Source organism: Macaca thibetana, chromosome 7, assembly GCF_024542745.1.
Source record: "Macaca thibetana thibetana isolate TM-01 chromosome 7, ASM2454274v1, whole genome shotgun sequence".
NCBI lineage: Eukaryota > Metazoa > Chordata > Mammalia > Primates > Cercopithecidae > Macaca > Macaca thibetana.
The window spans coordinates 133,224,589-133,251,058 of record NC_065584.1 but is presented as its reverse complement, the minus strand read 5'-3'; the positions used below and the strand labels follow the sequence as shown (position 1 = coordinate 133,251,058).

At 39.3% G+C, this 26,470-nt stretch overlaps 1 protein-coding gene across 1 annotated transcript in view; it reads left to right on the top strand.

Annotated features, from left to right (window-relative positions):
* SHC4 (SHC adaptor protein 4) overlaps positions 1-26,470 on the top strand; it is a 142,747-nt gene that overhangs the window by 97,162 nt on the left and 19,115 nt on the right. The window contains exons 6-10 of the mRNA XM_050797168.1: positions 599-650; positions 11,130-11,253; positions 12,830-13,001; positions 17,628-17,688; positions 25,444-25,623. Coding sequence (XP_050653125.1) covers positions 599-650; positions 11,130-11,253; positions 12,830-13,001; positions 17,628-17,688; positions 25,444-25,623 — 589 coding nt within the window. The remainder of the gene's footprint in view (positions 1-598; positions 651-11,129; positions 11,254-12,829; positions 13,002-17,627; positions 17,689-25,443; positions 25,624-26,470) is intronic.

Below are 26,470 nucleotides of genomic sequence, written 5' to 3'. Positions count from 1 at the left end.
AAGTTTTTCAGGGGTTCTCTTTTTTTAGAAAATGATTTTTCTTTTCTGTATATTGATCAAATAAATTCATTGTATTTTCACTTTATCATCCCTTAAGTTAACTTGCACTGCATACAAGCAAGCTAACAACCACAAAATCCAACATGTCTCTTTAGTCAACTTACTTTCTGATACATGTGGTATATGTTTGGACAACAGGAAATCATGATGCCCTATCTTAGTTTATGTCACCTTTGTGATTGCATAATCCCTGATACTTCAACTTTCAATCTAGGATAGCATCATAGTCCCTAGCCATTTTTAAAGAATATGTCCTAACATATTCCCTATCTGCTTTCTATTTTATTCTTAATGACAGTCTGCCTCTAAATTTTTAATTTTCTGATTCTTTCCCCAATGGACAGAGAACATGGACTCCATAATTGTTAAACTATGTAGTGTATATTTGTTTATGTTCCCTTTTACAATGCTTTTCTTGTCTCTTTAAATAAAAACATTTGTATTTAAGTCCTTGCCTCAGTATCATGTCCGAAATATATGTTTCTTTCAACAGTGCAGTTCATCCATTTTAAATACAGTCATTTTCCCTTTTTTATAGGATACTACAGACTATGTTGCCTACGTAGCTAAAGATCCAGTTAATCAACGAGGTATGGAAAGCAACTTACAGATTTTTTAAAGAGCTGGTATATACCAACTCTAAAAAGTAACCAACAATTATTTTCAATGTACAGAGTGATGAGTATCACCAGGGTGCTATGTTGGATTCTAGAAATATTATGCAAATTTGAGTTGGAAATAAATCACCCTGTTAGCACAGCAAAGTAGAAAAACTATATAGATGAAATTTAAATCATTTTAAAGATCTGCAAACCAAAGGCTTAGCTGTTTGTGTACTCAAAAGAGAAGCTATTATGGTTATGATAGATGGGGCTGGCTGTCACATCCCCACTGAACAAAAGAATTACACATAAGACCAAAGCCGGTGAGGAGTGAGGTTATTGACCTGCATTGGCTTTGGGTGTGTGTGTGTGTGTGTTTGTGTTTGTGTGTGTGTGTGTGTGTCTGTGTCTGTGTGCTTGCTGTTCAAGAGCCTGTAGTATCTCTTTGAATGCTTGACTTCACCATTTGGATTTCTGCTTAAATGCCTCTTCTTCAGAGACCTTCTTTGATAGCACCTCCTGTCTCTAGTAGCATATCCTACCTTGCTGCATCACAATACTTATTTCTCTTTTCATTAACACTCCACATTTCTATTATAGGTTAGTGCAAAAGTAATCACAGTTCGCCATTACTTTTAATATTTTATTTACTCACATATTGCACTTGTTTGTATGTTTAATGTGTCCTTTTTCCTAGGCTAAAATCTTTATGAGGGCAGGAACCTGTTTCTCTTACTCGCTGTTGTTCCCTAGCACTCATCACGATGCCTAGCATATAGGTGATACTCAAAAACTATTTTATCGAATGACCGAGTGAATGGAAGAGTGATTTGATGGGAATTCTAGTTTCAGGATTTAGCAAGGTCACATGGTGAGTATTGCTTCTCATCCCTGAGGCTGGGACATTCAGACTCCTCTTAGGTAGAAGTGTTAAGTTAGTTTTCCTCCTTAACTAGAACGTATTAGTTAGGCCACATCCTCTGCTGTCCCAGGGATGGAGTTTGCCTCCAAGCATTTATTAAGTGGACATGGAGTAGGACTTGAAAATTTAGAGAGCTATGAGACACCGAGGTGGAAATGCACATGGCATGCCGGGGAGTAAATAAATAGAACACCCTGGACCTCACAATGTAAAAGTCTAAAAGGCATCTATAGGACAGATACAAGAGAGCTAATAGGTAGGGACTTAATCCCATGGACAGATGGGTGGAGAGTACTGTTTACAAGGTAGAGTTTAGACAGATTGGTTTGGCAGCAGGATGTAGTAGATGGATTCGGGGAGAAACTTAAGGCAGGGATATCCATTTGGAAGCTATTGTGATTGTCAGAAATGAAATTATGAAGCCCAGCTGCTGGCACAGAGCCTGGCACGCAGTAGATCCTCAGCAAATGTTTGCCAAAAGAATGTGGCAGCAAAAAGATGAAAAGGAAGGAACGGAGGATAAACACTATAAAATACTCCACTAAAACTGACCCACTCTAAACTAAGTAAGAAGAATGAATCATGGTCAAAGAGTGAGCAGGAGAGACAGGAACTAGTGAAAGGGACAGTGGGGATGTAGGAGCAGGGCGCAACAAAGGATGCCAGAAAAGGGCAACTTCTTCTAATCCTTGCCTGAACTTCCCTAAATAATAACTGCTTGCTATTTCTGGGAAGGCCTCTGAACAACAACACTTTTTGTCTTAACATGGAAATGACAGGGTGAAAGGAAGAAAAAAATGCATCGGGAAATCTAGATGTTTAGTAACTTTGCCATCAGTCATGGAATATCTCTGGGCATGTCATTGCTCTTAAGTAAATGATGGTGAAGAGTTCAAAGATTAATGTTGCTAAGGGTAATGGCCAAGAAGGATCCACATGCTTGCAAAGCTCTCCCTTTGCTTAAGTGAAACAAGAGAGGCAGAGAAAATTATGATGCAGCATATTCACTTTGAAAGCTCCTGTTCTGGTGCCTGAGTCATTTGTCAGAACGAGCTGCTTGAAGAGGACCCCTGGGGATCCTGGCATGGGGATTTTGAGAAGGCATTCGTGAGAACTGTTGAGCGAGGTCCTGGCTGGGAGGTGAAGGATAGAAGCGGTCCAAATCAAGGTTTCAGTTTTTTCTTTCTTTAGCCATCAGCCTGTGTATAGGAAATAAGATTGATGCTGGAGTCAAAAAGACTGGGTTGGAATCATAATTATTTCATCATCTCACTGTATGACGTTAGGCAGATTGTTTCACAACCTCAAACCTGGATTTCCTTATCTTTTAAGTGGGAATAATAACATCTACATAACATGTGGAAAGCATAGTTTTCTTTCCTCCCTCATTACATCTTTCTTTCCTGTAGGAAAATGGGTGTGTCCAAGAAGATAACTTAGAAACAGGGTAGCTTTCTTGGTTTTAAAAGTTAATATGTCTCTATCACTTATTCCTCCTTTTCTGGTCTGCTCGTCCTCTCTCATATAGCTTGGCTATAAAAATCTCTGTGAGAAGACACTGTGTTCTCAACATACCTCCTGCCTGCACACACTCCTGTAGTACTAAATCTTTTCCCCCAACGTGAGCCCTTGAACTAACAGTACCTGCAAAGAGGTGATGACACAGCTTTTGAATACACAAATAATTATTAATGATTATGGAAGGAAAATCCCACCATGGTATATCATTTAGTAGGAGGGAGAAACATAACCCATAAGATTTGCATAGAGAAAGAGAGATGCCTAGAGAACAGTGCCTGAAACATAGCAGATGCTTGGGATTTGTGGAGTTAAGTGAAAAAAGACACAGGTGAAAGAGTAGTATAATGAGAGCTTACAGCCAAGTGTTTGCAGGGTGTGTGAATGTGTGTGTAAAGGCAGGGTTGCAGAGAAAGGAAAGAGTGGAAGTAGGGGTCCCACAGCTGAAAAGTTAGACCAGAGACAGATTGTGGGGGGCTTTGAATACTGGCCAGGAGGTCACTGGAGCCATCAAATATTTTGAGCTTTAAAAAAATTATTATGGGTTCTGCTATTCTGAAATTACTAAATGATCATTTTTCTGGCAGTTGTGTCTTTAAAAGTGGTATTGGAGGCCAGGCACGGTGGCTTACGCCTGTAATCCCAGCACTTTGGGAGGCCGAGGCAGGCGGATTACGAGGTCAGGAGATTGAGACCATCCTGGCTAATACGGTGAAATCCCGTCTCTACTAAAAAAAAAAAAACCCAAAAAATTAGCCAGGCGAGGTGGCGGGCGCCTGTAGTCCCAGCCACTCAGGAGGCTGAGGCAGGAGAATGGTGGGAACCCAAGAGGCGGAGCTTGCAATGAGCTGAGATCCGGCCACTGCACTCCAGCCTGGGCGACAGAGAGCGAGACTCCGAGACTCCGTCTCAAAAACAAAACGAAACAAAAATGGCATTGGAAAGCAGCAAAGCCATCTGGAATTAGAGAGTTCAGTTTAGAGGACATCTCATTAGTCCTGGGCAGCATGTAATGTTCTAAATGGCACTGGAGGAGGAAGGAACAGTTTGGATCCAATTTGTGAACTAATAGTACTTGATGACTATTTAGATATTTAGATTGATGAAGAAATAGGAATCAGATGTTCCCGAGGATTTAATGAGATATCGTATGCAATGCGAATGTCTCAATACCTGGCTTATAGCACCTAAGCAATAAATGGTAGCTATTATTACTATTCTGTGTGATATGGAGTGGTGTTGCCACTAAAGAAACAGGGATTCTTATAAATAGAAAAAACAAACAAATAATCTAGTAAAAAATTAGGCAAAGAAAAATGGCTACCATTTATTTCATGCTCACTATGTGCCAGGCATTTTCAGTACTCCGTCTGCATTATCTCATTTTATCCTCACAGCAGCCCTAGGGGGTATGTAAACATATCATTCCTTTTTTTTTTTTATAGGAGAAAACACTGGAGGTGAGAAAAATAAGCAGTTTTCCTAAGTTTACACGGCCAATAAGTGGATGGACAGATTCCATGTCCTGAGCACACAAAAGAACATGATAAGGCACCAAGAAACATTTGAAAAATAAAAAAGTTTAGCCTCACTAGCAATCAAAGACACACAAGTTATAATTAGACACCATATTTCATCTCCAAATTTCAAACATTGAAAAAAGATAAGATGTGGTTTAGAGTAGTAGTTATTCTTGAACACTGCTGATAAAGAGTTTAGATTCAAACATTTTAAAGAGCAATTTGATGATTTGTATCAAAAGTCTTAAAAATGTAAATGCCTTAGAACCAGTAGTTTTACTTCTGAGGAAATAATTAGGATATGTACAAAGATTAAGCAATATAGATCATTTTTTGTATATTATTTATATCATAAGACAAAATTAATTTAGTATTCATGAGTAGCAAATTAAATGAATTCATAGAATGTACTATGATGCAGCAATTAAAGCTAGTAGTAGAAAAATAAGTAATTATATAGGAAAAATATTCACAATGCTGTTAATGCAAAAAACATATTATGAAGATTGTGTGTAGTATAATCCCAGGTGACTTTTCTGGGTAGATACACATTATAAAAAGATGAGAAAGACATATTCCAAAATGTTCCTAGTGGTTATTGAGATAGTGAAATTTACTGGATAGTGAAATTTTCTGTAATTTTTATTTCTTCTTGGTGCCTTTTTGTTTTCTAAAACTCTTACAGTGAATATTTATTACATTTATAAAAAGAAAAAATATCCTAAACCCTTGAATAAATGTTTTAAAATAGTGACATCAGAAAGATGATGTTATAAAATTAACTAGCAAGTTTGGTTCATCCAGGATAAAATGGCAGACAAGAGAAGCCCAGAGAGTAGGTCCAGGGCTAGGGGTGGGGCTGGGATTGGGGCTGGCAGGGAGCGGAGGGAGGCAGGCCAGGCCAGCAGGTTTAGAAAAAAACTACAACTTCTTAGCAGAACCCAGAAAGAAGAGGGCTAAGGATGTCAGGGAGTGGGAAAAGTCACAGGAGACAGCGACTTGCCTAAGGATGTCAGGGAGTGGGAAAAGTCACAGGAGACAGCGACTTGCCTAAGGAGTAGTCAGGGGAGGGGAGGAATCAAGAAATGAGTATTACCTAACAAAGGAGAAGAGCGTTTCTTCTGAAGGAGACATCTCAGATGGTCACACACTGGAAAGGAGTTAAGGGGCATGAGGGTGGGAAGATGCTCTTCCACCCAGCAGTTAACAGGCCACTGGTCACTCTGGAAAGCTCAATTTCTGTGGACCTATAAAGGCAGGAGCCAGATTGCGGGTATGAGGAGAGTATGGTTGACATTAAGTGGAGATGAGCAGAGGAGACTGGGCTTCATGCTGACAATCCTGAAGCTTCCCACTCTTCCGTTTGCTTGATTCACTTTCAGCATTAGTGCATTTAAATCAGAGCAGTTTCCACTTTTGCCATCTTGGCTAGGACCCTTTAGTGAACTCTTCTTTTTATCAAAGGTCTTTTCTGTAGAAAAGGTAAGTTCCAGTAAGAATGTTTTGAGTTTACTTAGTGATTAATACACTTTGCTTCTGTAATTGCTGTAAAAGAGGAAATCCACATTGTCTTACTCCAAATATGTAGCAGTCCAGGAATGTTTTAATATTTTCTCTGAATGTAGTCTGTGAAGGGGACTGGACTGCCTGGACTACCTGGATATAGGAAGGCCATGCTTCTGGGTCTCTGAAGAAAGTTCTTTTTTTAAAAAAAAAACCCAAAACCAGTAAAACCAACTTAAATTAATCCACTTATTTTTATTTCTGTTTATAGTTATAAAGTATGCGTACGACTGTCCTGGTGGTATTAATTCGCTATCAACTGAATACTGGCTTGCCTCTTTGAGGTTGTTTCTTCCTAAGTATGGAGGATTCCCTGCTTTGATCCCATAGCACCATCTGGTGGTTGACCTGAAAAGCTGAACTTTTGAATTTCTAGTTTTCTAAGTATAAAAAAGGAAAAGACAGAAACAAAACCAAAAAACTGTTTATTAAAAACAAATATAGCCAGGCGCGGTGGCTCACGCCTGTAATCCCAGTACTTTGAGAGGCCGAGGCGGGCGGATCACGAGGTTAAGAGATCGAGACCATCCTGGCTAACATGGTCTGTACTAAAAATACAAAAAATTAGCCGGGCGTGGTGGCGCGTGCCTGTAGTCCCAGTTACTTGGGAGGCTGAGGCAGGAGAATGGCGTGAACCCGGGAGGCGGAGCTTGCAGTGAGGCGAGATCGTGCCACTGCACTCCAGCTTGGGCAACAAAGCGAGACTCCGTCTCACACACACACACACACACACACACACACAAACAAACAAACAAAAAATATATATATATATAAAACTAGTAAAGAAGGGTCTGTTATCCTTTAAGAATAGTTGTAATCCTCTTGTTTGTGACTACTTAATCCTCTTGTTTATGACTACCTAATTCGACTACCTAATTCTAAATAAAAAAGACAGACTAATATATATCGCAGGTTCTTTTGAATCTTAGTGTAGTACTTGATACCCAGGGCTGGAAGTGTGAGCCCATCCTGCTACAGGTGGGATGAAAAAATCCAGACTTTCATCTGGTTCCCAACATGGAAAGCCAAGCTCAGGCCGTGGTAACAAAGTTACCACATCGCTGAAAAGGCACCCTCTTTTTTTGTGACTTGGCTCTTTTTATATATAGACATATATATATGTCTTTCTTCTTTCCATTTAGCTGAAAATTGGGCAATTCTTGGCCAAGCTTTTGGAATTGGTTCTAATCCTGGGAAATGGGCATATTTATATGTGATTCAAAGCCCACCTCTATCCTGTCCCATGACCAACCTAAAAAAAACCATTTCCTTAGAGCAACATAGCATGTCTATGAGTGGCAACAATGGAACCGTGAAAGTACGTGTGCTCCCTGGAGGTGGTGAGACTGGGCAGAACGTCAGCATGGGGTCAGTCTGTTTGTGTGCTGTTGCTTCTTGCCTGGAGACAGACAGACACCACTGTTTGTTCTTTTATTTTTGTCCAGTCTTCTTGAGCTGGGTGTGGTGGGGCATGCCTGTAGTCCCAGCTACTTGGGAGGCTGAAGCAGGAGGATCACTTGAGCCCAGGAGTTCAAGTCCAGTCTGAGCAACATAGTGAGACACCTGTCTCTATAACAAATAAAGTAATATGGTAGTAATAGGCTAATCCAAAGAAAAGCAGAAAATTATGTTGATAGCATCAGCCTATGAACAGGACCCAAACCTTAAAGCATCAGAATCAGAAAAGTTGAGATAAGTAAAAGATTCTAGAGGTACGCCAGAAGCAGTAGAGGCTGGTTGATGTGTTTGATTGATTCATTCATTTCTGTGTACCCACATGCCACCCTGTTCCTCAGAGAGTTTGAGCTTCTGTGACAGAGGAAGAATAGGATTTCTGTAAAACAAAAAGGGACTTCAAAGATGACTCAGGGCATTGTCTTGGCAGACAAGAACCTTGCCATAAAGTGACTTGTTCAAGGTCACATAAATAGTGGCATAATTGGAACTTGAACTCAGGTCTGAATCTTTTCATGGAGTTCTTTTAAATATCCTATTCTCTCATCTCCCTCACTGGAAGTACAATTTAGTTTTTTGTATTTATTTATTTATTCATTTATTTATACTTAAGTATCTTGCTTCTCTCATTGTCTTCCTCATCTTTATCTCTCAACATCTCCTCAATCCTAAGAAAAAACAAAATTGCAAAAATTGTTGTTTCCATTTTGATATGACTTTTATTTTGACTTTATTTTATTATTATTATTATTATTATTATTATTTTGAGATGGAGTTTCACTCTTGTCGCCCAGACTGGAGTGCAATGGCGCCATCTCAGCTCACTGCAACCTCTGCCTCCCAGGTTCAAGCGATTTTCCTGTCTCAGCCTCCCAAGTAACTGGTATTACAGGCACCTGCCACCATGCCCAGCCGTTTTGTTTTTTGTTTTTTGTATTTTTAGTAGAGGTGGGGTTTCACCATGTTGGCCAGGCTGGTCTTGAACTCCTGACCTCAAGTGATCCACCTGCCTCAGCCTCCCAAAGTGCTGGGATTATAGTCGTGAGCCACCACACCTGGCCTTGACTTCATTTTTGATTGGACTGAGAATTTACGAGATTAAAAACAAAAGGATTACCTTTCCTTTTAAAAAAAAAAAAAAAAAAAAAAGTATTTATTTGGTTAGGTTGCTAGCATATTAGTGTTAGGAGATATTTTATCATTTAAGCCATATTTGATATTATGGAAGCTCTCTCTCTCTCTTTCTTTCTTCCTTTCTTTCTTTTTTAGAGACAGGGTCTTGCAATGTTGCCTAGACTGGGGTGCAGTGGCTGTTTACAGGTGTGATCCACAGTACACTAGAGCCTGTAACCCCTGGGCTCAAGTGAACCTCTTTCCTCCCTCCTTTAAGCCTCCCAAGTATCTGGGACTAGTGAATTACCTTTTCTTATAATGTAACACAGCTTCTTTTGGCTCAACTGGAGGATACATCTATCTCCAAGGGTACTTTTTAGGTCTCGGGATATGAGGCCTGACTAGCAAAAAGGACACTATTTCCACAAATGACCAAAGAAATAATTTATATCACCTAGTGGCTATAAGAACATGTCCCACTGCAGGGACCCACTGCAGTTCTCACTTCAAACAACTCAAAGACAATTTCATACAGTGGAACTACTCATATGATTCAGAGAAATCAGTATTTATTCATTCAACAACTATATTTAGAGCACTTTCTATCTGTTGGTCACTATGTAAAGCTACTGTGGAGAAAAATATAGGAACAATATAAAATGGCAGTCTAAAGATAGACCAAATATTTTCCTTTGGTGGGAAAGATATAAATTTATAGATATTCTTAACTGGGTTTCAAAACTGGAATTAGCTCCTAAGTCTATTTCAGGATCCAATTTGTACTTTAAAGGGGCAACTTTATAAGAATGAAGATTTGACACCTTAGCCTTGTTTGATTTAGTAATACCACCACACCACCATCACACACACACACACACACACACACACACACCCCTTTCAGAAGTGTTCAGACAAAATTTTTAAGTAGAAGTCAAATTAGTTTTGGAATGAGAATATCTGAGATTCCTTGAGATGTTTATTAACATAAGGCTAAGAAACACTGTTATAGGTTCTGTTATAACTTACTGTTATCAACTCTACAAATTCTATTAGATGTGAATGAATTACCTTTTACTTCAGATAAATACGAATTTTTTCCAAGACAATGCAAAGCATAAAATCATGCTTCCAAGTTAGCATAGTTAAACCAGTCCGTAAAGACAGCTGTCTCTCCTCTCCTCAGATATCCCTTTTAGTAATGTGTTCCAGGTTTGTTTTCAAAATGCTGAGACCCAAGATACTTTCCCTGGTATTTAATCTGATTCTCCATGCACTCCTTTAAGCCCATTGCCTCTCCCCTGCTTTCCTATTCTCAGAGAATAGCTGACAATTTTTACAACACTCTTGTGTATATTAAACTGTTATTGGTCTTTTCCTCATCTCTCAATTCTTCAGGTTATCCCAGTGTTCCTTTGTAAAACTTCATTGTGAGACTTGTTGCCTCTGTCTTTAAGCCATCCTTAGAACTCTTTCTAGGTCATCGTTAGGAAACTTCAATCATTATATCTTCATATTGCAAGGCCATATTCTCACCAAGGCAGGAATGATGTTACATATGGTAGAGAGTTTAATTTACAGTACCTAACCACAAGCTCCTCTTTTCAGTGGCAGCAGCAGATTTGCTTACCCATTTATGATAGTCGGATGCCTGCCAGCGCCCCAACTTGTTTATTTTTGTGTGAAAACTAGCGCGTTCCCGGTGACTGTGTTTCAGAAAAAGTATCTAATATAAACTCTTTTATCTTCTGGTAATGACACCTTCACCCAATGCTGATTTTGATGCTTATTGAAGATAGTTCTTTAGTGGAACTTCAAAGACGGGGATTTTTCAGTGCTTTGTAGTAGCAATGACAGGGAAAAGGGGTGGCAGCAGGGGAGGAGGTTGGTATTCCAAAGCCCCTATCTTTACCAACAGCTCATTCCCCACTTTTGGAAGCGATTTGGAAAGTCATATTTTTTCAATCTTCCAAAACGTACCATGCAAAGAGGACAAAGATTAAACCTCAAACTCCGCCCTCTGTGTAGATTACTGCCCTAAGCATCATTTACATTGAGTTCAAGAGCTAGCAGTTAAACATTAGTCACATTATTAGTCCAATCAGTGTACTTTTGTGAAAATGTGGCCCCCAAATCCCTGCCTTGAGCCCCCAATTTGTAAGTGTTGGATATATTTTGATGTAAAATGTGAATGTTTCTTCTCTTTGATTCATGTGAAATGTGAAGTATTCTTTATACTGTTTCATGGCTGCAGAGAACTTGTAGTCCTGCTCCCTTTTATTCAATTATCAGTTAATGGTTTTGAAGTATTTTGATTTTATGTAATCTTCTCTTTCTAAAACTTTATTATAATATTGTTTTTTGTATGTCCTCTTGCAGCCTGTCACATATTGGAATGCCACAATGGAATGGCCCAAGACGTCATAAATACCATAGGGCAGGCTTTTGAACTCCGGTTTAAACAGTACTTGAAAAATCCTTCTTTAGATACGTCTTGTGAAAGGTCAGCCAAGAGTTTTATAATAATTTGACTATGTATATATATGTGTGCAGTTTTCTGTATATATTTATTTGTGTGTGTATATAACATTCATGTGGCATTTTAAAATGAACTAATAAAATTAGTAATTTTTTTCTTACAAATAGACACAGTCTCAGTACAAAATAATATTTTCCTTCCATTCATATTTATCCAATTATATCCTCTTGCTTTATAACAAGATCAAAAGAGTAGATCCCTTTTCACTAAAAGTAAGAAGAGATTATCTCTGTTATTCTAGCACTATAAAGAGCTTTGAATTAATTAATTGAAATCAAAATAATAAACATCAATAAACTTCTTAGATTTGATTCAACCCCAGATCCTTTGCATATCAGTTAAAAAAAAAAAAAACAGCAAGAACAAAGAACAAAATAAGAATTAAATGTCTCGTGTAGGAATTCCTGTCAGTTGGTTTGCAACGTAAATAGATAGGCTCCAGCTAAACTGTGGTTGGAGTGGAACATGATGGGACCCAAGAATTTGGTTGTTCTAAGGCACAGAAAGTCTGCAATGAAAGCTGAACCCTTTCAGGCCTGTCAGACTCCACCAAGTGTGGAATGCAGTGATGCCTCTGGCTCACACAATTCATGCCGGAGAAACAAAACTCTTAGGTACTTTAAAATGCATTTTCCTCTGGTTTGTCACTTTGTGTATCAACAAATACTCAGTTTGGAGATCTCCTTTTATGATGTAGTCTAGGGTAGCAAAGGAGAGGGGGTTACCAGGAGGCTTTGATGCTGAATTTTTCCCAGGATAGCACTTCTGTCTTAGTGCTATCATTTTATTGGCATGTAATGAACCCAACAAAACTGTGTGAGTTGTCAGTTGAATCAGTTCAATCCAAATAGACTTGATTTATTCTTTTTTTTTTTTTTTTTTTTGTAAGAAACTATCCCTGATTCCAATTTGGAAGAAAAGTCTGTTTGTTTGTTTGTCTTGCCCTGTTTCAATTTTTAAAACAATTCCCTGTTTATATAAATCTACCCACTTACCACATATGGTTCTAATATTTCTTTATTAATCCCATATACCCCTCCAGTTCTGTGCAGACAAGATAGCTGGCCATAGCTCTCTTATTTTTTTTTTTTTTCATCTTGGATTAATAAACTGGGACAGGCCCTGTACCCAAAGAACAATATTTAAATTTTATGTGGGCAAAACATTTCCAAAATGGAACAATCAAAGTGTGCTGGAGATACTCAAGAACACTTTGTATTTTTATAATCTTATGACAAAAATGTCTTACATTTAGGGAGTTCATATATTGTTATTATCATTGTTTTTATCACTGGAGGAGACACAGAAGCATCCCTTTGGCACTTTCTATTGGCTTACCCCATTTTGTCTACAGAAAGCTAAACAACTCAGCCATCTGACGGCTTCCATCCAGATGTTTAACATCACTGAAGCACGGCTATAAACTGAAAACATGAATGCAAAGTTTTTCGGGATGATTTGCTTGGTTCTGATCCCCTTGCATCCCTTACAGTATTTGAATTTTCGCTCCGCCTTTTGAGGATTCTTTTTTCCTTCGCAGTGAGGAGGTGCGTATTGATAGCCATGCCGAGGAGAGCGAAGATCATGAATATTACAATGAAATTCCAGGGAAGCAGCCACCAGCCGGTGGTGTTTCCGATATGCGGATCAAAGTTCAAGCCACGGAACAAATGGCTTACTGCCCCATACGGTGTGAAAAGTTGTGCTATTTGGTATGTAATGTTTTATTGTTACTGGACCCAGCAGTGCAATTCTGCCCTGATCACTAGAGCCTTTACTTTGAGGATTTCCAAATGCTAGTTTAGAGAAAGTCCTGTCTTCCTCAAATACAGAGCTGGAGAGTGAATAACTGCCAGAGGCTGCACTAGATCATTTTTACTCCTAATCCCCCAATTGTAGCCTCAGCAGATGATCTCATATCTCGCTTCACTGGAAGACTGAGGCGATCCAACATGTTATCCTCAGCTTCACCCCTCCACAGCTCTAAGTCTGCCCATGTTCTCCTTGCTTCTCTTCCTTAGCAACTATCTCCAAAGCTAATCTTTTCCCTGTGCTTCTCATCCAATCCTCTCCTGCCAACTCTGTGTCCTAGTTCTGTCCAGTAACCTCTGTCTCAGTCTTCGCTCTTTCTCTATTGGTTCCTTCTGCCTGCAAAAAACTTGGACTCCCTCAACCCAACCTAATAATGTTCCACCTCCTTGTCATCTTCCTTTCACCCACAAACTTCTAGAAAGCATCGTCCCTGTCTTTGTGTTAACATGTGTACTATACTGGAAGAGCTGAGCTCGGCTTGACAACTTGATGGAAGTTACTTTTACAATGGTCACCAGTGGTTTAATTGCTAAATCTATTCTTCAGTATTCTGCGTCTGTTTTATAATGTTTGATGCCTCTTCTCTGTTGTTGTTTTTGTTTTTATAATTTCAACTTTTATTTTATTTTATTTCAGTTTTAGTTTTTTTTATTTCCACCTTTTATTTTATGCTCAAGGGGTCCATGTGCAGGTTTGTTAACAAGGGTAAATTGTTTGTCATGGGGGTTTGGCATACAGATAATTTTGTCACCCAGCATAATACCTGGTAGGTAGTTTTTAAATCCTCACCCTTCTCCCATCCTTCACCCTCACATAGGTGAAGGTGACATTTGCGTCCATGGGTACTAAATTCAATCTTTATTTTAGATTCGGGGAGTATGTGTGCACATTTGTTACATCAGTATATCGCACGATGCTGAGGTTTGAGATACAAATGATCCCATCACCCAGGTAGTGAGCATAGTAACAGATAGCTTTTCAGCCTTTGCCCCCCTCTTTCCCTCCCCCTTTTAGTGGTCCCCAGTGTCAATTGTTGCCATCTTTATGTCCATTAGTACCCAATATTTAGCTCCTACTTATAAGTGAGAACATGTGGTATTTGGTTTTCTGTTCCTGTGTCAATTCACCTAGGATAATGGCCTCCAGCAGCATCCATGTTGTTGCAAAGGACATGACTTTATTCTTTTTTTGTGGCTGTCTGCATAGTATTCCATGGTGTATATGTACCACATTTTCTTTATCCAATCCACCATTGATGGGCACCTAGATTGATTCCATGTCTTTGCTATTGTGAATAGTGCTGCGATGAACATACGCATGCATATGTCTTTTTGATAGAACAATTTATTTTCCTTTGGGTGTATACCCAGTAGTTAGGATTGCTAGGTCAAATGGCAGTGCTGTTTTAAGTTCTTTGAGAACTCTCCAAACTGCTTTTCACAGTGACTGGACTAGTTTACATTCCTACCAACAGTGTATGAGCATTCCCCTTTCTCTGCAGCCTCGCCAGCATCTGTATTTTTGACTTTTTAATGATCGCCATTCTGACTGGTGTGAGATGGTATCTCATTGTGGTTTTGATTTGCACTTTTCTGATGATTAGTGATGTTGAGCATCTTTTCCTATGTTTGTTGGCTGCTTGTATGTATTCTCTTGAGAAATGTCTGTTCATGAAATTTGCCCACTTTTTAGTAGGGTTGTTTTATGCTTGTTGAATTAAGTTTCTTATAGATTCTACATATTAGACCTATTTGGATGCACAGTGTTTGTGAATATTTTCTCCTATTCTGTAGATTGTCTGTTTACTCTGTTGATAGTTTCTTTTGCTGTGCTTAGAAGCTCTTTAGTTAGGTCCCACTTGTCCATTTTTATTTTTGTTGCAATTGTTTTTGAGGATGTAGTCACAAATTCTTTCTGAAGGCTGATGTCCAGAATAGATTTCCTAAGTTTACTTCTAGGATTCTTACAATTCTGAGGTCTTAGGTTTATATATTTAATACATCTTGTATATGGTGAAAAGTAAGGGCCCAGTTTTGTTCTTTTGCATATGGCTAACCAGCTATCCCAGCACCACTTATTGAATAGGGAGTATTTTCCCCATTGCTTATTTTTGTCAAAGATCAAATGGCTGCAGGTGTGCACCTTTATTTCTGGGTTCTCTATTCTGTTCCATTAGTCTACGTGTGTGGTTTTGTGCCAGTACCATGCTGTTTTGGTTACTGTAGGCTTATAGTGTAGTTTGAAGTCAGATAATGTGATGCCTCTGGCTTTGTTCTTTTTGCTTAGGATTGCTTTGGCTATTTGAGCTCATTTTTTGGTTCCATATGAACCGTCATTTTCTGGGGAAAATGATGTTGGTGTTTTATTGGAATAGCACTGGATCTGTAGATGGCTTTGGCTAGTATGGCCATTTTTATTATATTGATTCTTCCAATCCATAAGCATGGAATGCTTTTTCATTTGTGTCATCTGTGATTTCTTTCAGCAGTGTTTTCTTTTTCTCCTTGTAGAGACTTTTAACCTCCTTAGTTAGATGTATTCCTAGGTATTTTATTTTATTATATTTTGGTGGCTATTGTAAGTCAAATTGTGCTCTTGATTTGGCTCTCAGTTTGAATGTTATTGGTGTATAGAAATGCTACTGATTTTTGTACATTGCTTTTGTGTCCCAAAACTTTATTGAAGTTTATCAGTTCTGGGAGCCTTTTGGCAGAGTCTAGTGTTTTCTAGGTATAGAATCATATAGTCAGTGAAGAAAAATAGACTTATTCTTTTCCTATTTGTATGTTTTTTATCTCTTTCTCTTGCCTGATTGCTATGTCTAAGACTTCCACCTCTTAATTTTTTTATTTTTTATTTTTATTTTATTTATTTATTTATTTTTTGAGATAGAGTCTCACTCTGTCACCCAGGCTGGAGTGCAGTGGCGTGATCTTGGCCCACTGCAACCTTTGCCTCCTGGGTTCAAGTGATTCTCCTGCCTCAGCCTCCCAAGGAGCTGGGATTATAGATGCATGCCACCATGTCCAGCTAATGTTTGTATTTTTAGTAGAGACAGGGTTTCGCCATGTTGGCCAGGCTGGTCTCAAACTCCTGACCTCAGGTAATCTGCCTGCCTCGGCCTCCCAAAATTGCTGAGATTACAAGTGTGAGCCACCACACCTGGCCCCACCTCTTATTTTTTGAGACCTCTTCTGTAAGCTTCCAAAACATTTCCACCTTATCATTCTCTTTCTGCTTCTCTAGTCGCTGCTGTCCTTTCATTTTTTCACATTTTATTATGAGTATTTTTAAACGTATAGACTATTTGAAAGAATTATGCAGTGAACACTCACAAACTCACCATCTCAGTTCTACAATTAACATTTTATTATATTTGCTTTATTACATATATAGCTGATTATCATCCATTGATCCATCTTATTTTTGATATGTTTCAAAGTAAGTCGTACCTTTTTACGTTATCATTTATTTCATCTCCTCCAGTAAAAACACAAGCCCTGCCATACCACCACATTAGCACTCTCCCAGGCTCTACCCTGGGCCTTTATCTTGCTTCTGGCAGGCCACCTGTATACACACTTCCTCTAACTTCTCTGTCTTTGGCTCTTATGTATCTCTGTAGCTGTAATGCCGTACTGCACTACATTGCTTACCTATATCAAGGTTGAACTCAGCATTTTCTCCCTGACTCCAAACTTGATTCTTCTACTGATTTACTCGTGTTTATTAATGGCACTGACAATCTTTCATTAATCTACAATCTTCTGTTGTTCTCACACTTTGGGCCCCATATCAGTTCAGTCTTCAAGACCTAGGATTCTACCATGAAAATATGTTTTGAGTCTATCCAAACTTTTCCACTTCTACTGCCTCTTTCTAAGTACCGGTCCTCACTTGCCTAGATGATTCTGAAAGACCCTTTCCTGACTCTAATCTCATTCCCTCAAACCCTCCTGCACAGTGCTGCCAAACTAATCTTTCCAAAGACACTGCCCATCTCAAAGGCATCAAGCGGATCCCTCCCTCCAGTGTATTGCTGATGAGATTGTATGTACAGGGATGATTGAAGCTCTCTGGATGAGATTTTCAAGGGTGAGACGTGAGCCTGGCACAAACCTGAGTAGAGTAGAGATCCAGTCTACCAATTCAAAGTTAGATAGAGGTTGGCTACATGGCCAATGTTTATAGCAATGTCCTGAAAATCACTTTCTGGCTGAGACTTGGATTGAGTTCTGGAATGCGACTTCTCAAGCAGAAGCAATAACCCTCAGGACACAGGACACTGGTAGCCTTTAGAATCTCGCAGCCCAATCAGAACCAACTCTGCAGCTCCAAGGTGATGAACTATGAAAAGTGTACACTGTTCACCCAAAATATCAGTTTACTTTTCTTACTTGTCAAACATTTCCTGTGTCAGAAAGTAAAGTCTGCTATATTCTTCTGGGAGTATTATTAATTTTTTCTTTTAAGTTTATGAATGTGTACTATGTTTGTAAATGTTTCATAATTTGTTGTTCATGCAGCCTGGAAACTCCAAGTGCAGCAGTGTATATGAGAACTGTTTAGAACAAAGCAGGGCAATAGGTATGTACAATGCCCTTCTCCATCTGCCACCCTCCTTATTCCTTGTAAGTCCTATGGACATGTGTGGCCCTTGCTCTTAAATACTTCATTGAAAAGTCAGGTATCTACCACTAAACACACAATCCTTTGGCTGTAGGCTTCTCAGAGAGGCCCAGAATGTTGCATATGTGTCACCAGGGAGGTTCATGGTTCTCCCTTGCTCTTGTGCGATCTGCCATGCTGATGGTTTTGCTTTATGGAGTCTTTTACTGCCTTGACATCATGAAAGCTCTCTCTCTGGAAAGGTGCTTTCTCTGCTCGAAACCCAAGGGAGTTCTACTTCAAAGATCAGGAGTAAGCTAATGTGAAAATTGATGCCTGTCAGATCCTTTAGGATTAAGATAAAACCTTTATTCTGGCATGGTGCAGGGAACGAAAGGATGTCTGAAATGTGAGAGTCTCAATTAGGAGCTTGTCCACCCCATATTTGCCAGAGTATTAAATGTTTTATTACTGCATGTGATCATTGATGTTGGACAAAACATTTCCACAGCATCAACTATCAGATTGGAAATATATTTTAATTAAAACAAATTATACTGTGAGTTAGTCATTTTAATTCCTATTAGTTGTTGATCATATTTATTTCTTCAGGAAGGAAAGTTTTACAGTTTTAGAGGGAGAGATGACTGAACTGTGTAAATAATGCAGTGGAGAATAGAGATGGATAACCATATTTAAGAACTCAAACTAAATTAGCAGGTACTTGCCATCTACAAGACAGTCACTTCCAAGGATACTTTTTTATTTCTTATGGAATTACACCAATGTAATATATTAATTTTATTATTTTTATATCATGAAGGATATATGAAGATTTATTCTTTCTGGGATAGGTATGATTACCACCTTCCTCTATCTTGTAAACAGAGTAGTGAACTAAGGCAGCATTTTATTTTATTTTATTTTATTTTATCTTTATTTATTAATTTTTTTGAGACAGAGTCTCACTCTGTGGCTCAGGCTGGAGTGCTATGGCGCAATCTCAGCTCACTGCAACCTCAGCCTCCTGGGTTCAAGCAATTCTTCTGCCTCGGCCTCCTGAGTAGCTGAGATTACAGGCACCTGCCACCATGCCCAGCTAATTTTTGTATTTTTAGTAGAAATGGGGTTTCGCCATGTTGGTCAGCCGGTTTCAAACTCCTGACCTCAAGTGATCCGCCTCCTTTGGCCTCCCAAAGTACTGGGATCACAGGCGTGAGCCACCATGCCAGGGCTAAGGCAGTATTTTAAGTTCTGTAAAAGCATGCCTTCTTATGATAGAAATTAAAATTCCATGCCATTCTTTAAAGTTATTTAAAATTCCAAACCAATCTTTAATAACATTACTAAACAAATTAAATTAATGGTAAGTATGAATCTCTTAAAAGTTACGCTCTCTGGCAGCCATACTTCCTTCCTCTCTCCTTTCCCTCATCCTGGAGGTTCTTAACCTAAGGATTTAATAGTCAGGAATGTATCACGCATGCCTTGTGGTATTGCAACCATGTTCTCCCCTGTACTGAAGCTCACTTGGAAATACCTCCATGTCCTATTTTATCTCATGCATATATTCTTAATTTATTCAACTCTTTATTTAATGACTACTTATTGAGGACTTCCCATGGGTCAGGCACTGTGCTAGGTGCTAGAGCTAGAGACACAACTGGCACTCTTGTAGTTTGCAGTTTAGCCAGGAAGACACACCTTAAACAAATGCCTACAAGTATGATGAGTGCTTCAAAGCCCAAGATGCTATGGGAAGAAATAATGGGAAAACCTAACTTAATTTGGGGGGCTGTAGAGGCTCTCTCTAAGGAAGTGACAATCAAACCAAGGCCTGAAGGATGAGTGGGAATTATCCAGGCACAGAGAGGGAGGTAGGAAGCAAGTAGGAAAGGGACATAGGGAGAGAGGAAGAGAGAGCAGGGGAAAGAGAGAGAGAGAGAAAAAAAAAAGTAAATGGACACCAGAACTAAGCATGCCAAGACCAGTTCCCAGATCACTGGGACAGAGAGAGAGCTCAGGAGTAAAGAGAGAAGGATGAGTGTCGAACCTACAGCAGTGTCCTAAGGATCTTCATAATGTTCAGTCCTGCCCAAACACCTCCCTTCCCAGCTTGTTTCCCTCCTCTCCATTAAATAGTCAGCATAGCCACATCCATCCTGTCCTCAATAACCCAGCTTCTGAAGGGAACTCACGAATGAAAGTCTAGAAATGGACATTTCTAGAATTATGTTGAATGGGCTAAATCACAGTACTACCACAAGAAAAAGGGGACATGGCTTCCCTTCTTTTTTCCCCCAAGAGTTCTCAACTTGATTAATTAAAAAAAAGTATTAAAACACCCATCTCCAAAAACATAAATTTATGAAGGAATTAATGGATATGAAAGTATTTCCACGTTTATTCAAGATTTTTCTTTTTGTAAGTGTAGTCTTGCCATATAATTTAATTTATTGTTTCAGATTATCTTAGTTTTTTTCTTCTTTATACCAACAAACAATATAACCCCTTATTCTTATTTGCATATATATTTCCCTAAGCAACTATGAGAAGATATTAACCCCTTTAATAGTTTGTTTTCTTAGCCTTTGCACTTTATATATTTCCCCTAAGTCTCTACTAAAAAATACAAAACTATGAGGTGGCGGGTGCCTGTAAGATCCGTAAACACATTAAGCTGAGATCTGGCCAAACTTTAATAAAAGTTTGTTTGGAGCCTGGGATATATTTTTATAGAATTAATCCTAGCCATGATGGTTGACTCTTAGACAAGTGTACTATATTCTACTATTCTGGTTTGCCTATATTGAAGCTTAAATGTATATTTTGTAGTGACAGATAAAACAATAGAAAGTTCTATTGCATACTACTTTTCTTAATGGTGGCTCTAAGATAATGATTGTAACTGGGAACTTCAGAATCTTGAGGAGGTGAGATGGTGTTTGCAGTTAAGAGAAGTCCCTCACCTAGATACTTTGCTCCCCCGTAAATCACTGAATTACAACATCGTTTCCATAAAAAAGCCACTTCTGAGTTCCAGTGAGGAACCAGAATGCTCAGAGGCTCTCTCTCCAAACCTTAACTAGTAAAACCATGGTGGGATAGAAGGACTCAATCCATGTCCCAGTGGCCATGACATGTAAGGTCTCCCTCCTACTATGGCAGGAGGGATTTTCCTACTACAGTGTCATTTTATCCCTAGGCACCTATAAATCAGGTAATCCTACCTTGAGACCTGTCTGTGATTACTTGGGCATGTTTTTTTGTTTGTTTGTTTTTTGTTTTCTTTTTAGATGGAATTCCCCTGTTGTCGCCCGGGCTGGAGTGCAATGGCTCCATCTCGGCTCACTGCAACCTCTGCCTCCCGGGTCCAAGCGATTCTCGTGCCTCAGCCTCCCGAGTAGCTGGGATTACAGGCATGCGCCACCATGCCTGGCTAATTTTGTGTTTTTAGTAGAGATGGGGTGTCTCCATGTTGGTCAGGTTGGTCTCGAACTCCCAACCTCAGGTGATCCGCCCGCCTTGGCCTCCCAAAGTGCTGGGATTACAGGCGTGACCCACTGCACTTGGCCTACTTGGGCATGTGTTTTTAAAGTAATCCGAAATTCTTTACCAATGAGTAATTTAAGAACAGTTGCCAGAATAGCAAATATGTAGTTTTTGTGGCTTTTCCCAGAGATTCATATATAGGCATTTGAGAGATACCTATAGAAAAATTTTCAGTAACCTCCCAAGAGATTCATTTATTCAAATATTGACTTCAGACGTGAATTCCAGTGTATTATAAATACTGCAGTAGCCTCTGGTTGTTGAAAGAGTTAATTCTGTGTATCACTAGACATAGAAAAGATCCTTATCCTTCATACTTGTGGAAAAAATCCCTCATGGAAAACAATAATTAGCAAAATAGAATAATGTTTCCCTGACCTTCCAGTTAAAATTGAAATGTTGATATTTTTAATCAAAAAGACATTAAGTTCCCACAAACCCTAAGGGCTTACACTTTAAAATGTTGTTACTTACAGTGTATACACTTTGTATATATTTATTTTCCTCTACCTTTGTATATATTTAGGAAAGTTGGATAGGGTCTTGGAGTAACACTTGGCACAAAGAACTTTTGGAAAGCATACTAGCTGGCACGTGTGTCTAAGCCCTCGTGAACCATACACTTCAGCCTAGAATGATTTTAAATTTGGGTCTGGGGTGGGCTTTTTTTTTTTTTTTTAATTTAAGGCAACATTACCAACTTAAATATGATGGCACATATGAAAAAGAAACGGATGGCAGTTTCTTTCTTTTTTTTTCAGTACGCTATTGTGCACTTACAGGTGGCAGTTTTCAAGAGAGGCTGGACATAAACACTGAGGCTTTTGGTGTCATCCTACGGGATGGTACAATTGATGTGGTTAGCTCAGGCTAACGCTTTGTGAGGGGCAGATGCGTTATCACCCTGTGCTATGGGTTGATCCAGAGTCTTCAAAACGTGATGGGGTTAAATATGCCAACAAAGGAAGATTGGATAGACATGCAGTCATTTGTCCAGTTAGCTGATAAACATTTTTCTTTTGAGCACGTGCTTCATCCCAAGCACTGAAGGTGCAGAAGATACACAGACTAGATGGGTTCTAGTCTTTCCTCAAGGACACGAGGAATTTGCAGTCTGAAGGGGAAGACAGAAGTAAACAGATTCTTGCAGTATATCATGAAGTGGCACCATTCCCGACCTTGGGGAGGGAAGGATTCAGGGGAAGGCTTCCTGAAAAAGATGGTTTCAGAGCAGAATCTTAAAGGACAAATAAGAATTAGGTAAAGAAAAGGAGGGGGAGGATATTGCAGTAAGAGATAAGCATCATGTATGGAGGCCCAGCATCAATGACTAAATAATAACTGAGCATCCGTGGGAACTATTTATCGAATACCTGCTATAAGGCAGGCACTATGCTCAGTGTCTCACCAACATTATTTCACTTAGTCCTCACAACAGTATTTTAAGCCAGGCACCCACACTTTACAGATATGAAAACTGAGTCTTAGAGAGGTTAATTAACTCATCCCAGACCACTCAGATAGTAAGAGATACCACAGGGATTTGAACTCAGGTCCATATGAAATTTAAAAGCTGACCTCTAGCCAGGCCCGGTAGCTCACACCTGTAATTGCAGTGACTCTGGAGGCTGAGGTGGGAGGATCACTTTAACCTAGGAGTTCGAGGCTGCAGTAAGCTGTGATTGCACCAATACACTGAAGCCTGGGTGACAGGGTGAGATGTTAACTTAAAAAAAAAAAAAAAAAACTGACTTAGCCACTTTCAAGCACTTTAGATTTTATTTCACTTTCAGTAAATTTTTATGAACAGGCATTCCTACATAAATGGTTATTTAATAATGTATAAGTTGTATACACATGTGCTAATATATTAATATGCATATATCATAAAACACACAAATATAGGAAAATTTAAAGTTAGAGTAGATGATAAATGAACATTTTTTACAAAGACTTGCTAATTGCAACAGCTGGATGCTATCATTAGATAATATCTCAAGGTCTAGTATGCATTTAGAGCATTTATTGAAAAAGAAAATAGATTTAATTGCTGATAATTTGAACATTTGAGGTGCCAAAGCTCTGATCTGATTAGATCATTCTTGTTTATAAGCTCATAATTCAGCTAAGGAGGAGCTTGTACTAAAAGAATTATCCTTAATCCTTCATTTCTTTGCAGTAATTTTTTAGCCGCTTTCCATTTGTAAAAGCAAGTGTAGTTTAAACTAGATAATATAACTTATAAATCCACTTAAGCAAATGGAAACTGTCTTATATGTGCAAAATGTACAAAACAAATGAGGCACCCTGTCAACTCCTCCCTTTGTAGAAACCTCACTCTTGTTTTAGGATACCCCACATACAGAGCATGGCACATTTCAAGATGACATGTCACAGCTGACAGACAAGGAGTAAAGGAGAAGCAGGTGGTAAGACTGCAGACTTCTGACTGGGCTTCTCCTGCTTGGTGTATTCTTAGTTTCCATCTTGGTGTATTCTTAGTTTCCATACTATGAGTTACAAGTATCATAGCATTATTCACCCTGATGTGAAATTCAGTATGTGGTTGGTCCTTGGACCACACTGAAAAGGTTTAATGACTAAAGCAATAGAAGGACTAATGTTGTCTTTCATTATGGCAAAGGAATGTCACTAGTTCAGGTGCAGCCTCATGATGACCCTGAGCACAGCTGGCTAGCAATATGGCTGGCACATATTCTGTTTAACTAAATAATAGAATAGAACTTAAATAATAGAATGAATTACTCACATGATACGGACTTTGGAGGTTGTATTCATCTGGTCTTATGCTGCTAATAAAGACATACCCAAGACTGGGTAATTTATAAAGGAAAGAGGTTTAATGGACTCACAGTTCCACATGGCTGCAGAGGCCTCACAGTCATGGCAGAAGGCAAAGGAGAAGCAAAGGCACATCTTACATGGCAGCATGCAAAAGATCTTGTGCAGGAGAACTCCCATTTGTAAAACCATCAGATCTGAGACTCATTCAGTAGGAGGAGAAGAGTATAGGTAAAACTGCCCCCATGATTCAGTTATCTCCATCTGACCCTGCCCTTGACACATGAAGATTATTGCAATTCAAGATGAGATTTGGGTGGGGACACAGCCAAACCATATTAGAGGTCTAGTGAAAACTGCTAGGAAAGCAGAGATCTAGTCTGGTCTGGAAGGTCAGGGAAGGCCTTCCTAAAGATAGAGATGTTTAAGTTAACATCTGAAGGATGACGGTGATGGAGAAAAGGAGAGAAGAACATGTTAATTAGAGGAGACAGCCTTTCGATGTGAGATCATACTGCAGGAAAGCCAGTGTGATCCCAGGCAGAGGCTGGGGAGGAGAGAGGAAGAAGGGTAGCTGGGTAGACACAGCAGGGCCTACAGCTTGTTAAAGAGCGTGGGAAGCAATTGAAGAGGTATATGAAACTTCTGAGAAATATGACTGGATTTGCAGTTTTCAAAAGATTATTTGAGCTACAATGTGTAGAATAGAATGGAAGGAGAGAGAACAGATTAATAGAGGAGGAGGAGATAACCTGAGGCTTGAGTTCTTTTCATTGAATAACAGAATTAAACATCAGCAATTGGTGCAAGGCTGAGGTTGGCAAGAGCAAACTTTGAGCATAGAAAGAAGCCAGACTTCCTACTCTTAAGAATTTTATTGTATTCATTCATTCACTTCTTATTTATAAATTAATTTGGTTCACAGGAAATAAGGATTTAAAATTAATCAGTTTTGAAAAGGAGTTTAATTATAGATATTCAAGTTCAATATGACATGTGTGTTTTCCTGATTCCTGGGCAACCCCTCTGAGCAGTGTTGAGTGTGGGTTTGTGCTGTTTGCTGAGACTATCAGCCGTCTTTCTTCCATGGCCAGTCAGTCCTCTTTAGATCTTCTTGCTTGTCTTCTGTCTGCTGTTGATGTAATTGGTTGGCTGGGGGCTGGGTCTGAGAGGGGAAAGAAGCCCAGTGAGAGGGTGGCTTTCTCTCAGAGACTGGTGCTTCTTTTGATTTTCCAGGTCAAACCTAAAAGTTAATATTCAATCATTGTATAGGGTGGGGCATGGCCTTTAGGTTTCTATGAATTCTAGACTCAAACATGATTCTATTTACTATTTACAAAGCAAAAAACATAATGTATTGATCACTACTAATCACTACAGGTAATGTCCATCCAAGAGGGGTGCAGTCCCAGCGAGATACCTCATTATTGAAGCACACGTGCCGAGTAGATCTCTTTGATGACCCCTGCTACATTAATACACAGGCTCTTCAAAGTACACTTGGCTCTGCTGGAAATCAAAGCTCAGCCCAACCACTGGGGAGCCCTTGGCACTGCGGAAGTAAGTAGCTACTCACTGTCTGTATTCATTTCTTAGGGCTGTTGTAACAAATTACCACAAACAGAAATTTATTCTTTCTCAGTTCTGGAGGCCAGAAGTCCATAATCAAAGTGTCAGCATGGTTGGTTCCTTCCGGGACCTCTGGAGGAGAATCCATTTTATGCATCTCTCCTAGCTTCTGGTGGCTACTGGCAATTCATGATGTTCCTTGGCTTGTAGACACATCACTCTAATCTCTGCAACTGTCTTCATATTGACTGCCCCTGTGTCTCTATTTCTTCATCTCCCTTTTCTTCCTGTTACAGGACAACAGTCACTGGATTTAGGAGGAGATGAAATGATTGGATGAGATGAGACTAATCTCATCTCAAGATTGTTAATTTAATTACATCTGTAAAGACCCTTTTGCCAAATTAGGTCGTGTTCACAGGTACCAGGGATTAGGATTTGAATTTATCTTCTTTTTTTTTTTTTTTTTTGAGGCAGGGTCTGACTCTGTCACCCAGGCTGGGGTACAATGGCATGATCACAGGTCACTGCAACCTCTGCCTCCTGAGCTCAAGCGATCCTCTTATCTCAACCTCTGGAGCAGCTGGGACTACAGGCACACAACACCATGACCAGCTAATTTTTGTATTTTTTGTAAAGACGGGGTATCATCATGTTTGCCCAGGCTGGTCTCAAACTCCTGGGCCCGAGCCATCTGCCTGCCTCAGCTTCTCAAAGCATTTGGATTACAGGCACCACCATGCCCGGCCTTGAATTTATCTTTTTGAGGGTTACTGTTTAACTAATTGTACTATCTCGCATTTCAAGGAGGCTGTTTTCTTGGTCTCATTTTCAGGTG